This window comes from Garra rufa, chromosome 13, assembly GCF_049309525.1.
Source record: "Garra rufa chromosome 13, GarRuf1.0, whole genome shotgun sequence".
NCBI classification, from domain to species: Eukaryota; Metazoa; Chordata; class Actinopteri; order Cypriniformes; family Cyprinidae; genus Garra; species Garra rufa.
This window is the reverse complement of record NC_133373.1, coordinates 36,434,297-36,446,885: the sequence shown is the minus strand read 5'-3', so window position 1 is coordinate 36,446,885 and position 12,589 is coordinate 36,434,297. Positions and strand designations below refer to the sequence as shown.

At 35.0% G+C, this 12,589-nt stretch overlaps 1 protein-coding gene and 2 non-coding genes across 3 annotated transcripts; all 3 read right to left on the bottom strand.

The window, feature by feature from the left end:
* Positions 1 to 1,781: 1,781 nt before the first annotated feature.
* LOC141283227 (glutathione S-transferase 3, mitochondrial-like) lies at positions 1,782 to 5,629 on the bottom strand. Its single transcript, XM_073816512.1, has 7 exons — positions 5,523 to 5,629; positions 5,041 to 5,066; positions 4,426 to 4,550; positions 3,695 to 3,768; positions 2,376 to 2,433; positions 2,207 to 2,279; positions 1,782 to 2,082 (listed from the first exon to the last, which is right to left on the bottom strand). The coding sequence occupies exons 3-7, from the start codon at positions 4,540 to 4,542 to the stop codon at positions 1,940 to 1,942; spliced, it is 465 nt and encodes a 154-aa protein (XP_073672613.1). The 5' UTR covers positions 4,543 to 4,550; positions 5,041 to 5,066; positions 5,523 to 5,629; the 3' UTR covers positions 1,782 to 1,939.
* A 4,558-nt stretch (positions 5,630 to 10,187) lies between these two features.
* On the bottom strand, positions 10,188 to 10,304 carry LOC141283910 (U5 spliceosomal RNA). The gene has a single exon (XR_012338277.1). It is a non-coding gene; the product is annotated as a U5 spliceosomal RNA (small nuclear RNA).
* A 468-nt stretch (positions 10,305 to 10,772) lies between these two features.
* Positions 10,773 to 10,888, bottom strand: LOC141283942 (U5 spliceosomal RNA). The gene has a single exon (XR_012338309.1). It is a non-coding gene; the product is annotated as a U5 spliceosomal RNA (small nuclear RNA).
* Positions 10,889 to 12,589: the final 1,701 nt, after the last annotated feature.

Genomic DNA, 12,589 nt, shown 5'->3' with positions numbered 1-12,589 from the left:
AAGAGAAAAACCTAGAACAAGTTCACAAAAGTAGATTTTCTACATTTTCTCAATCGATTAAAAAACGATTTGATTGACGGCAGTAGTTCTAGAGGCAAAGTTGTCCGGAATGAAGAGTTCTATCATATATTATGAATATTGTGTGTATGTGAAAAAAAAAAACACACAATGTACAATCATTTATGGCCTTGTAAAAATGCGATATCACCGATTTCTTTAATATTTCTTACAGACCTTTAGGGCAGTGAGTCAAACAGGCCCACCAAGTTTCGTTTCGATCTGCCTCTGTTAACCTTGTCTAATAGGTGCTCAAAATTCATCGGCCAATGGCGACCATGTTTTTTGAGATACACAAATGTCCTTATAGACAGTTGTCGCACTTTGGACTAAGACCATGTACCCTGATTTTTATGTTAATAGGACAAATGGTTGCGTAGTTATAGCCATTTTATTTATTTTTTCCTCTTATAGCGCCACCAAGTGGCCAAGCTCTGCAATTTTTGTCCTGTGACCTTTTGTCCTGTTTTTAACAGTTAAAGGTCCAATCTCCTTACAACTTTGCATGCTCGTTTAGAATCACCTGTCACATGTGCTCACCAGATTTTGTGAAGTTTTGAGTTTTCCTTTAGGCTTTATAGGCTTTTGAGGAAAATTTGGACAGGCCCCAGTTCTTAATGACCCTGTTATGGCTTCCTAAAGTGTAAATTTCAACATTATTTTGATAATTATTGACCTAGAGAGTCCAGAGAATTGTACTGCAGTGTTTTGTTTTGTTTTTCAGATTAAGAGAAAAACCTAGAACAAGTTCACAAAAGTAGATTTTCTACATTTTCTCAATCGATTAAAAAACGATTTGATTGATGGCAGTAGTTCTAGAGGCAAAGTTTTCCGGAATAAAGAGTCCAATCCTATATTATGAATATTGTGAAAAAAAACACACAATGTACAATCATTTATGGCCTTGTAAAAATGCGATATCACCGATTTCTTTCATATTTCTTACAGACCTTTGGGGCAGTGAGCCAAACAGGCCCACCAAGTTTCATTTTGATCAGCCTCCGTTAACCTTGTCTAATAGGTGCTCAAAATTCATCGGCCAATGGCGACCATGTTTTTTGAGATATACAAATGTAATTAGAGACACTTGTCACACTTTGGACCAAGACCGCGTACAGCGATTTTTATGTTAATAGGACAGATGGTTGCGTAGTTATAGCCATTTTTTTCCCTCTTACAGCGCTACCAAGTGGCCAGGTTCCACGATTTTTGTCTTGTGACCTTAGATTGAGCTCTTACATAAGTTGTTCTGGGTTTGGTGAGGATATCTTATTCTGTTCAGGAGTCATAGGCATTTTTACTAAAAGTTGCCCCGCCCCTTTCAAACGTTTTTTCGCCAGGCTCACGATCGAATCTGAGGCGTGCCTTGGTGACGTTGTCGGCAGTCTGAGTACTACCATCCCTCCAAGTTTCAAGTCTCTACAACTTACGATTTGATCTGCATGATCAGTTTCATGTGGAAATTGCTGATCCTTGGCCATTCTAACAATTATAATAGGGTTTCAGCGCTACACGATTGAACCCCTAATAAAAATTACAACAAAAACAACACAATTTCTAAAACTTTAACCAAAATTAAAATGAAAACTGAAAATTCCATTAAACCAATTCAAACTATATACAAAAAACTATAACAGTGCCTCAATTATGCTAAATTACAACTCATAACAATTTTTATGCACTTGGTTGTTATAGTATGCATGTTTCAAATGATGCTACTGAACTGAACTTTATAAGTTTTGTGCAGTTTATTTAAAGCACAAATGTACACACAGCAAATTGCAGTGTGAAGAGAGCCTGTTTTTCACAACAGAGAAAATGAGTGTTTAAGTCATTTTACAGAATGTAGAATTAGAATTGTACTGAAATGTAAAGGCAGTTTTCACAATTTAAAACATTTGGGCCATTTGACCCATTTTAACCCATGGTCCCATCCGAGCATCATTCTCCCAGTGTTCACCGTGCAAAGAAACAGACCAAACAAAGCAACCAAACCGAACGTCCCATGGTGGCGCTTCTTGGGCTCTAACAAGACAGAACACAATACAGAAACACATTTAACTAGCTAGTTTTGATCTGTATTCATACCAGCAGTTTAACTGTCTTTAATATACACAGATCAGTCCTGTGGAGGTACAAAGAGACTCACTTCCAGTAGAGTATCCCCGAGCGTACAGCACCCGACTGGCGATCCAGATCATTCCCAACACACTGGCCAGGCGCTGAGAAGCACAAACACAACAAAGAGTTCACTTTACAGTTTCCATGTGTTTTTATAGTGCACCTGCAGGGTAAATAAAGCTTGAATCTGTACTCACTGGATGCTGAATCCCTCCCACAGATAAATGAAACAGGAATGGCGACAAGAGTTCAACTCTGTTTTACAATAATAATCACAAATGATAAGTAATAAAACAAAAAACACAACATTCACTTTTTTATAAGCTAATATTTATTGTAAAGGAAACTTTAATATTTAGTTGTAATATAAGATCTGCCATGCACAGACACATATAGCTGAGGTCAAAAGTTTACATACACCTTCCAGAATCTGCAAAATGTTAATTATTTAAGCAAAATAAGAGGGATCATACAAAATGCATGTTATTTTTTATTTAGTACTGACCTGAATTGCATAAAACATGTTTACATATGACTTAAAAGTTTAAATACACTTGATTCTTAATACTGTGTTGTTACCTGAATGATCCACAGCTGGGTTTTTTTAATTTAGTGATAGTTGTTCATGAGTCGCTTGTTTGTCCTGAACAGTAAAACTGCCTGCTGTTCTTCAGAAAAAATCCTTCAGGTCCCACAAATTCTTTGGTGTTTCAACTTTTATGTGTTTTTGAAACCTTTTTAACAATGACTGTATGATTTTGAGATCCATCTTTTCATCTTTAGAAAGAAAAACAATGCATTAAGAGCCAGGGGTGTAAACTTTTGAACAGAATGAAGATGTGTACATTTTTCTTATTTTGCCTAAATATCATATTTTTTTCATTTATAACTGACCTTCAGAAGATACTTAGACAAAATACGTTCAATTTAACCTCATCTTTAAATTAATGCATTGTGGCTGCAAATTAAGGCTCTTAATGCATTGTGTTTCCTTCTGAATCATCAGTGAGTATTTGAACCTTTTGTAATAGTTGCATATGAGTCCCTCAGTTGTCCTCAAAATCATACAGTCATTGAAAGGGTTGAAATACACAAAAATGCTGAAAAACCAAAGAATTGTGGGACCTACAGGATTTTTCTGAAGAACAGCAGACAGATTAACTGTTCAGGACAAACAAGGGATTCATGAACAACGATCACTAAACAAAAAAACAAAAACAAACAAAAAAAAACAGCTGTGGATCATTCAGGTAACAGCACAGTATTGAAAAATCAAGTGTATGTAAACTTTTGAGCAGGATCATTTTTATAAATTCAACTTATTGTCTCTTGTGGACTATATGTAAGCATCTTTTATGTGAAATATCTTATTCAGGTCAGTACTAAATGAAAAAAAAATGCATTTTGTATGACCCCTCTTATTTTAGTAAAATAATTAACATTTTGCAGATTCTGCAAGGTGTATGTAAACTTTCGACCTCGACTGTAGTTCCTGAGTGATCCATATTGTACATACGTGTTCTGATGCGATCGCTGGATACAGTTGAATATGTGACCAGTCTCTGGATCATCACTGTACATTGTCGGATACTAAAAACAAATATGTTCTTCTTTGATTAGGGCTAAATTACAAATAAAACCATTAAGCAAAATCTTTTTAGCAAAACATATCAAAGATGCATTACATAGATTTTTAATTTACCATTATATACATTTTTGATTTTAGGGACATTTGTTTACTTTTTCACAACAAAGAGTTTTGGTACTTTAAGTCGCCACTTGATGTCCAATATAAAATCTGGGTCCTGAAGCAAAACCACTTGAGAACCACTGCACTAAAATATCATTTCTATTCTCACTAAATCTCAGGCAGGTGCATATCACAATATTTTGGTATGTGGTTTAAATCTAAGATAACGTGTTTGGATTTAAGTTTGTTATAGGCTTGTTCTCATTTGCAATTTTTATATCAAGATCTGGCAACACTGAGTTAAGACGTACCTTCGTCCTTGTGATTTCTTGCACCATGACATGCATTTAAATGTGTCATTAACAACTAGTTGTTCAGTTCAGTTCTGTATACACTGCATATAATTTCTACAAATGTGGCTTTCGCTACCTGCATTTTTCAGTCAATTCAATTGATACTCCCATAGATGACTGAACTGTGTGTATACAGAACAGGATTAATGTAAACAGACCGATGATTATCAGTGCATGTGCAGTGATTAGTGTCTGTTAAGTTACCTGGACATTGTATTTAATCCGAGCCTTCACCACTTTATGAGACAAATGAACCATCAGGAGAAACGATGCCGCTCCGGTCAGAGCCACATAGCCGTACTCTTTAGACAAAACCACCATCTTCAAGACTGAGGAGAAAACAAAAATATCACATATCTGTGTGTGAAGATGACATACATATGTGTACAGCATGGAAGGACTAGAAAATGTGCAACATCTCTATTCAATGCTGATTACAGTTTGGTTTGGGACATAAATGCAAGTAGAGAATGTGCTCAGTCATCTTCGTCTGTGATAATGCAGTGAACTCGAAGTAGACTTTAGTTACTATCAAATGCACAAAATAAAAAAGATCAGTACTTTACTGTAGCTGCGGTAAAGTTAAAGTCAATTCATTCAAATAGTTGTCAACAATGCACATCTTGTGTAAAACTGTTCCTGCACACATGCTTATTTTTACAAAGTGTGTAAAAGCAAAAAATTCAAAGTCAGTGATCTTGCTGTTAGTTGCATTATTTTGATTTGTTCACATTGTTCTATCTACACACACACAATCATTTATATATAATGTTGACAATCAAAACAAGTTTAAAAATATTTTGTAAGTTTGCTCGTTACCTGTCCTGTGCTTCTGTGCTGGTTATCTGGAGGGCGGAGGCCAAAGGACAAAGATCATGTAGTAAATGAGACGCTTATGGGTAAAGGGTTAAACTCCAATGGAACCATTTAAAAAGTTATTTTAATAAACAAAAATAAATATATGCAAATCAGCACGACCACAATGTACAAAGTATTTTTAATATGCATATTACAGTTCTGTTTTATCATTTTCAAATCTGGGATAAAAAAGAAAATGTACGTCAACAGTAGGGCTATAGTGAAAAAGTAATAAAAGTTGCACAGTTAACAAAAAAAAAATAAGATTGTTAACATAAAAAAAACAGGCTGATACATACTTAGAACTTTATAAATACGAGTTTACATTATCCTGAACATCTTGATCTATTATTTCAACAAAACTGAGAGCCCTGCAATGAAGCAGGGCATCAAAAATTAGAAAGGCATATGATGTTTACGATTTAAAGAGAAAGCCTACTAACCATATATCTTATGCTTGTTCTTCTTCTTTTATGTTAATGGTGATTGGCAAACCAGCTTTTGGTGCATATTACGCCATCTACTGGGATGGAGTGTGGGGCATTGACTTTAGGATAAAAAAGAATGGAAGAGAGAGAAAATAAATCTAACTTTTCATATTCCCCTATATAACTTTGTTACTGTCAAAACAATTACAAAGTTAAAGAGTTTATACCAACAGAAATTAAGTCATTTTTAACCTAATTCTTTCTCTTTCATGCCTTACAATTGATTAATACATGCTCTACAGTTTCTGGAAGTCCAAACTTATCACACTGACCCGAATCATGCTTTCCTATTGTCTGAAGTGATTTGTTGAGGGCAAAATGACCAATTCTCAGGAGAGATATTACTGTATCTTCCTTTCTGTTGCGATAATTGACGTTATGCACGGAGCGTTCTTTACAACTTCCGTATAAAGATAAGCCAGCTCGTAAACTTCCGCTGAAGCTCATTTTATATGTGCTATATTCATGGGTACCAAAGACGTCACTTCCGCTATGCTCGCCGCCATATTTGTGTCCGATATGACAACAGACACAGCGCATCTAAATGAGATTTAATAATAAATTGAAATAAGAAATTACTTTTTACTACTACTTCCCACACTGAGTATTTGACTTGATTGTATGTTTAGGACAAAAAGTGTAAATTATTGTGAACGTAGTCGCTCGATGAAGGCTTTAAGACCTTGAAGAATCCTGGTCACTACTTCACAGGGAACGGGACTCGCGCTGACGGCACTAATTCCCTTTTACAGTCCACGCTTAGATTTCGGCAAATTAGTTTTGGCGAATGCAAAAAAAAAAATGTGATTATTGAGCATAAGCCCAACATCCAGCAAGCCAAGAAAACATAAAATATACCTGAGGGAAGACGTCTTTCACGTCTTGTGTATTCCTAAACCTGGATCTCATTATTGAAGCACAAATTCAAGCACCAAAAGCAAGAGATTTCTTTATTTAAAATATGCATTTGTATTCATTCAAACTATATGGCTGCAATAACATTTTAGTTTAGTTTATTACACCACTTGTGCAGCCAGTCACAATTCACAATGGTACCATTTACTCGGGACGATGGTTTGTGTGTAACTTGTGTGCCATTTTGTATGACAAATAATTTTTAGAGTAATTGTACATAAATAGTTTTAGCAAAACAAATATGATTATTTTTGAGAACCTTTTTACATGTATATACTTTACTGCAGGCGTTGCAATGACGAACGCTATGTAGTACAATAGTTTAGCGTTTATTATTTAATTTTCATAATTCACTAAACACTGCATAATCTAAAACATAATCTTGCTCTTAAACCAAATACACACTGAAACAAATAATTTACGGCATCTGGATGTACTGTAAGTCACTATTCTCTGCATTAGCACTGTTTTGAACTTGCTGTTCGATTGCTTTCTTGTTTACTAAATCTTTGGACTCACGAATTGATCGGTTCAAAATGATGTAATCGCAAAAAAAATGCTTCTTTTCATTTTAAGGCATTATTTTGGTTATAATGTACTGATTCACAATCTTATTCAATAATTAATCATTATTCCACTACTCTTGTTGTGCCGAAAAAAACACCCTTGCTGTGAAAAGCACCTGCGTGAATGACAACGGTACACTAAAGGCTATACGCCTTATTCAGCCCGCCGCCATTTTGAATCGAAAACGAGGCTGTGAGGGATAGCAGTCCAGCAGCGCCCACTGTGACTTTTGTTGCGTACCGGGACGTAGATTGTTTAGTCATAAAAATAAAGAGAAAATATATTTTCACTAATTTCCACAGGACAAAGAACTTCAGAAAATGTGTATTATTAAAGTTCGACAGGACATAGGACCTAACTTTCAGGTAACAACATTGCATTTATTTAAGAAAATGACTGTGGAAACTAGCCGGTTGGCTAATTGCTAATTTATAATGTGAGCATGTTTATCTTCCTTTAAAAGTTTACGCAGAGCTAAAATGTTATGTTTTACTACAACAACTAAACTAAATATCTACATTTTGTATAGATTACAAAGAACACAAGAGTGTGCTCAACGTTTTACTCAGGATTGTTTTTCAAAAACACTGACTGGAATTAGGAAGCTTAAGGAGGGTTCAGCTCCGTCTGTGTTTACCTGAACTCAAAGACCTCACGAAAAGAAAACCTTGCGATCGTAAATGAAAAAGATATTATTTTTAAATGACGTTTTAAAAATTAACATGCTTAATAGTTTGTGTTAAGAGCCTGCAGTTAGATCGTAAGCCTCTTTCAGAGAACATGTTAAGTCATACAAAAAACAGTGGGTAGAAAGTTTATTTTTATGCAAAGCGATCAAAAGATAACATTTATTTATTAGTTTGCCGTGTAGAGTTTGGGGTCAACCCCTTTTAAAATCGCAAAATGATATTCAGAACATTATTTTTTGTTTCTGTTTTGCTTTAGACAAGGAAAACGTCATGTTTATCGTAATTTCATAATAAAGGTCGGGAAGACGCGTATGACCTAGCTGCAGGCTCTTAACACAAACCATTAAGCATTTTAAATAACATCATTTGAAAAACTCTGTATAAGCGTTTAAAGGAAGATAAACATGCTCACATTAGAAATTAGCAGTCTTTCCACAGTCATTTTCTTAAATAAATGCAATATTGTTACCTGAAAGTTAGGTTATATGTCCTGTCGAACAATCCACGTTTTCTGGAGTTCTTTGTCCTGTGGAAAAATGTGAAATGACGTATTATTTTACGGTTATACAATCTACATCCCGGTACGCAACAATACGCCACAGTGGGCGCTGCTGGACTGCTATCCCTCACAGCCTCGTTTTCGATTCAAAATGGCGGCTGGCTGAATAAGGCGTATACTGTATGCATACCGACCCACTTCAAGCACTGCTGAGATCGAATAAAACTGTAGTTAGGTTTTTTTCTGATGATTGTTGTTACAGCTAACAGAATAACAGATCCCGGGCATATTGTATCCTTGTTCTGAACAGTCTGGGAGTTTTGTTGATCTTCCTCTGGTAGTTGTGGCTGCTGTGACCATAGACTGAAATAGGTAGCGCGGACACAAAAATGGCGGCGATAAAGCACAGTGACGTCACATGGTCCCTATGGATAATAGACTCCTCTACTGCCTCGTTCTTATCAGAAACTGAGAAAAATTATAATTGCAACATTATAAACAATGTTAGCAGCATGAACATTCAGTTTCATATTATTTAACAACATATCATTTAAATGTGGAGCCTGGCAATCCGTACTCTCCGTATCTGCATAGTTGTACATTTAAATGCTGACAGCTAAACACTATCATAACGTGTTTAAGCTAACATTATATATACATATTCTTGATAATCAGTCACTTGCCTTCAAGCATGAACACATTTTTAAAATTTTGCAATATTTTAAAGCCTTTATTATTTTCTAACTCTACAGCTGTGAAATAAAATTTACTTCAAGGACTCACTTTTCATTCATAAAAACGGCATCGGAAAAAATGACTTTTCACGGAAAACAACTTCTATTTATGGAATTACCCATATAACCAATAGATGGCAGCAGAGGATTATTTGTGCAGCCACCTTTTAAAATCCCTATATTTTCAAGACGTCTTGCTTATCGATTTATTATAAAATTACTAGTATAATAAATTGTAGTACTTTTTCCGCCTATATATATATAGAGAGAGAGAGAGAGAGAGAGAGAGAGAGAGAGAGAGAGAGTATAGCAAGTGCAGAAGCAAGTGCACAAACAGCCTATTAAGGTGAATTATTTAAATACTAACATATAGTTCACTACAAATACATTAAATATTGATGGTATAATAATTAAATAATGCACTCAACATGAATCGATAGGAATTTGAAATATTTAATAACTAATTTAATATTTTAATAATTTAATAATTTACATCTTTTAAGTTTTTTCTTGAACTGTAAAAGCTATTAAATAGCCTATATTCAACCAACACAAACTTGTTACTGCTGTAGTTTTGTTACTCTGAAATTAGTCTGAATCATTTAATCTCTTTTTTTTTTTTTTACATCAGCTTGTCATTTGTTTGGTCCGGTTATTACTGTCAATCATTGCAATGACTCGCGCATATTTAGCCGATTGACTCGCACATATTTTAAACTGGCATTTGTCATTCTTGAAACGGAATACATGGACGTTTGGTCCTCTTAGATAAACAACACGTTTCTTCGATTGCGAATGGATTATGTAGAGAAAACGAACAAAGTAGGCTACGCTCAAATTACCGCACAGTACAGTTGACCGAAAATGATTTGACTAAACAAGGAAGTAATTCGTGCATATGGTCAATTAACTCTGATTAAGCCAACTTGTTTAAAACTGACAAAATATTTAAAAAGAGCCAAACGGATCGCCAAGATCTCAGAGCCATAAATCCCCTCACTAATTAGTGACTACAAAAGAAATATTCTCTTTTCAAAAGCTAACACAAACATTACTCAAAGATAATCTTATTTTGTCAAACATTATAAAACATCTGTACTCAAATATGTGCAGAAATAAGTATTCTTATATATAATCATAAAAAAAAACTTCAACATATCCAACGCTGCCATAAACACTACTATCAAATAAATATGTTGTTTAAATCAGATTAAGAAGCCTTACAATTAAGCAGCAGGGCATCAAAACATTAGTTTATTCATATGGTATTTCTCACCACGGAAATCTATAGTAAAAGGCGAAAGATATTTACGATCTGTAGAGCACCATGAGTGTATAAACTTAACAGCCAGCGCTAGTACGTATAGTACGTATAGTAACGCATTTCACAAGAACGGTTGGAACCGACAGACACATTTAGCATTTGATTATTTGTTGTGTGACTGGATGCTCAGAACATTTTGTATACTATAATAAAACAATCCATGCGGTCTTTTCTTTTCGTGTTTTTAAATAGGCTTTTAAGTATATAAAAATGTCACGATATCTGATTAAAAGACACAGATATGCAACTGACCAAAAGAGGGCACTATTTCATTAGTGAATACAAAGGAAATGTCTTCACTGAACCTAACGCAAATATTAAAACACAGGTATTTTTATTTTGTCAAACATTATAAAACATATGTACTCAATTATGTGCAGAAATAAATATGCACATATTTAAAAATCTTTAACAAAAAACATCCAACGCTGCTAAGCATTTCTATCAAATAAATCTGATGTTTAAACCGGATTGAGAAGCCCCACAATTAAGTAGGGCATCAAAAAATTAATTTATACTCATAGTGTTCCTTTCCACGGAAATCTTTAGTAAAAGGCGAAAGATTTATACGATATGAAGAGAAACATGAGTGTACTAACTTCCTAACAGCTCTAGTACGTACTTGAGCGTCAGGAACGCATTTCACAAGAACGGTAGGAACCTGACAGACACATTTAGTATTTGATTATTTTGTATGGATACTTTTGTATAACACATATACATTTTGCATAATATTATACAGCAGTTTATTCTTTCTTCTCTTTTTGTGTGTTTTAAATAGGATTTTAAGTATTTTAAATAAAGACACAGGTGTGCAACTGACCAAAAGAGGGCACTATTTCATTAGTGAATACAAAGGAATTGTTCTCTTTACTGAAGCTAACACAAACACTTAAACAAAAGAGATGAGCTTATTTTGACACATTAATGTAAACATAGTACAAATTGTCTCTTTATTGTGTTGGGAAAAATAGAGCAAAATAAAATATGAATGTATACAGCTTCTTATACAGCCATGCTTCCAACCTTTAAACTCTGAAAATACTAGGTGCGTTCGACTTCATGCGGCGCCGCAAGAAATCGGCTGCCGCCTTACAAAACAATGCATTCTGGTAAGATCATTTGTCCGACTTTGATCGGCGCTGCAGCCGTCTTTCGATCACGTGTGCCATCAAAGTACCGTGAGAGCAAAACGAGAGCAGTCGCAGAGGTCAGGCGCTGCAGCTGCTTAAAATCGGCTGCGAAAGCCTTGATGACGACACACTTTATACTCATTGGTCAGATTATGTGACGACAAGCACGACGTGTGCTGCGTGTTTTTCTTAAAAAATTTCCTGTATGTAATCAATCTTTATATCGAATATCTAATATTCAAACAAAACATTAATGATGAAAATGAAGATTAGGCGATATGGTAAATATATATTCTTATTGTATAAGAGTAAATTTTGGGAAAAAAACCTGGTCAACCAGAGGCCGTTTTTTTAATGGATGCTGTGAGAGGCTTCACTACACTGAATAAACTGCTTATATTTGTAAAAAATGTCCTATAGCTAACTACAAAACCAAGATGCAAATAATAAACGTCATATTGCATTACATTAAAGTAACTCACATACTTGATATGATCAACAAAAAAAGCAAAACGATTGTAGCCTATAGAATAAATGATAGGGTAATTTTTTTTCTTTTATTTATTTATCTTATGTAGTTTAATTTCTTCTTTTTTTATTCCTTTTTTTTTTTGTGTATGTTTGGAATACAGTTTCATCCTCTATAACTGTGCGTTCACACCGCCGGCGGCGAGAGCGTCAAAGTGGCCGGAAGTCATTCATTTTCAATGTGAGCCGGCGGCGAGAAGCGGCGAGAGCGGCGCGGCGCGTTTTGGGCGGTGTGGGCGTCGGGGAGAGTTGAAGTCAGGTCAACTTTATGGTAATGAGCTATGACGCGGCTCGGCGGCAACCAATCGGAATGTAGAAGTTCACCGCTGAGAGGTTTCCAAAGAACGCAGTCCTGTAAACTTGGTTCCGGCCACATTAGTTCCCAAGGAAAATGGAGAAGTTAATTATTGCTGTGGCGGGTTTCCCCATAATCTAGGACGTGTCCCTATTTTTAAGTTTGCACTTAACCATGAACACAAAACCCACTCCATGCAAATGGCTTTTAATTGGTTTATTTCGTTAGCAAACATGTAACTATATTAAATTCAATTTCTTATTTTCATGTTTAAAATATTTAATGAGGTTAACTAACTTACACCCTACTTGTGGTCAGTCTGCACAAGATCGACATGC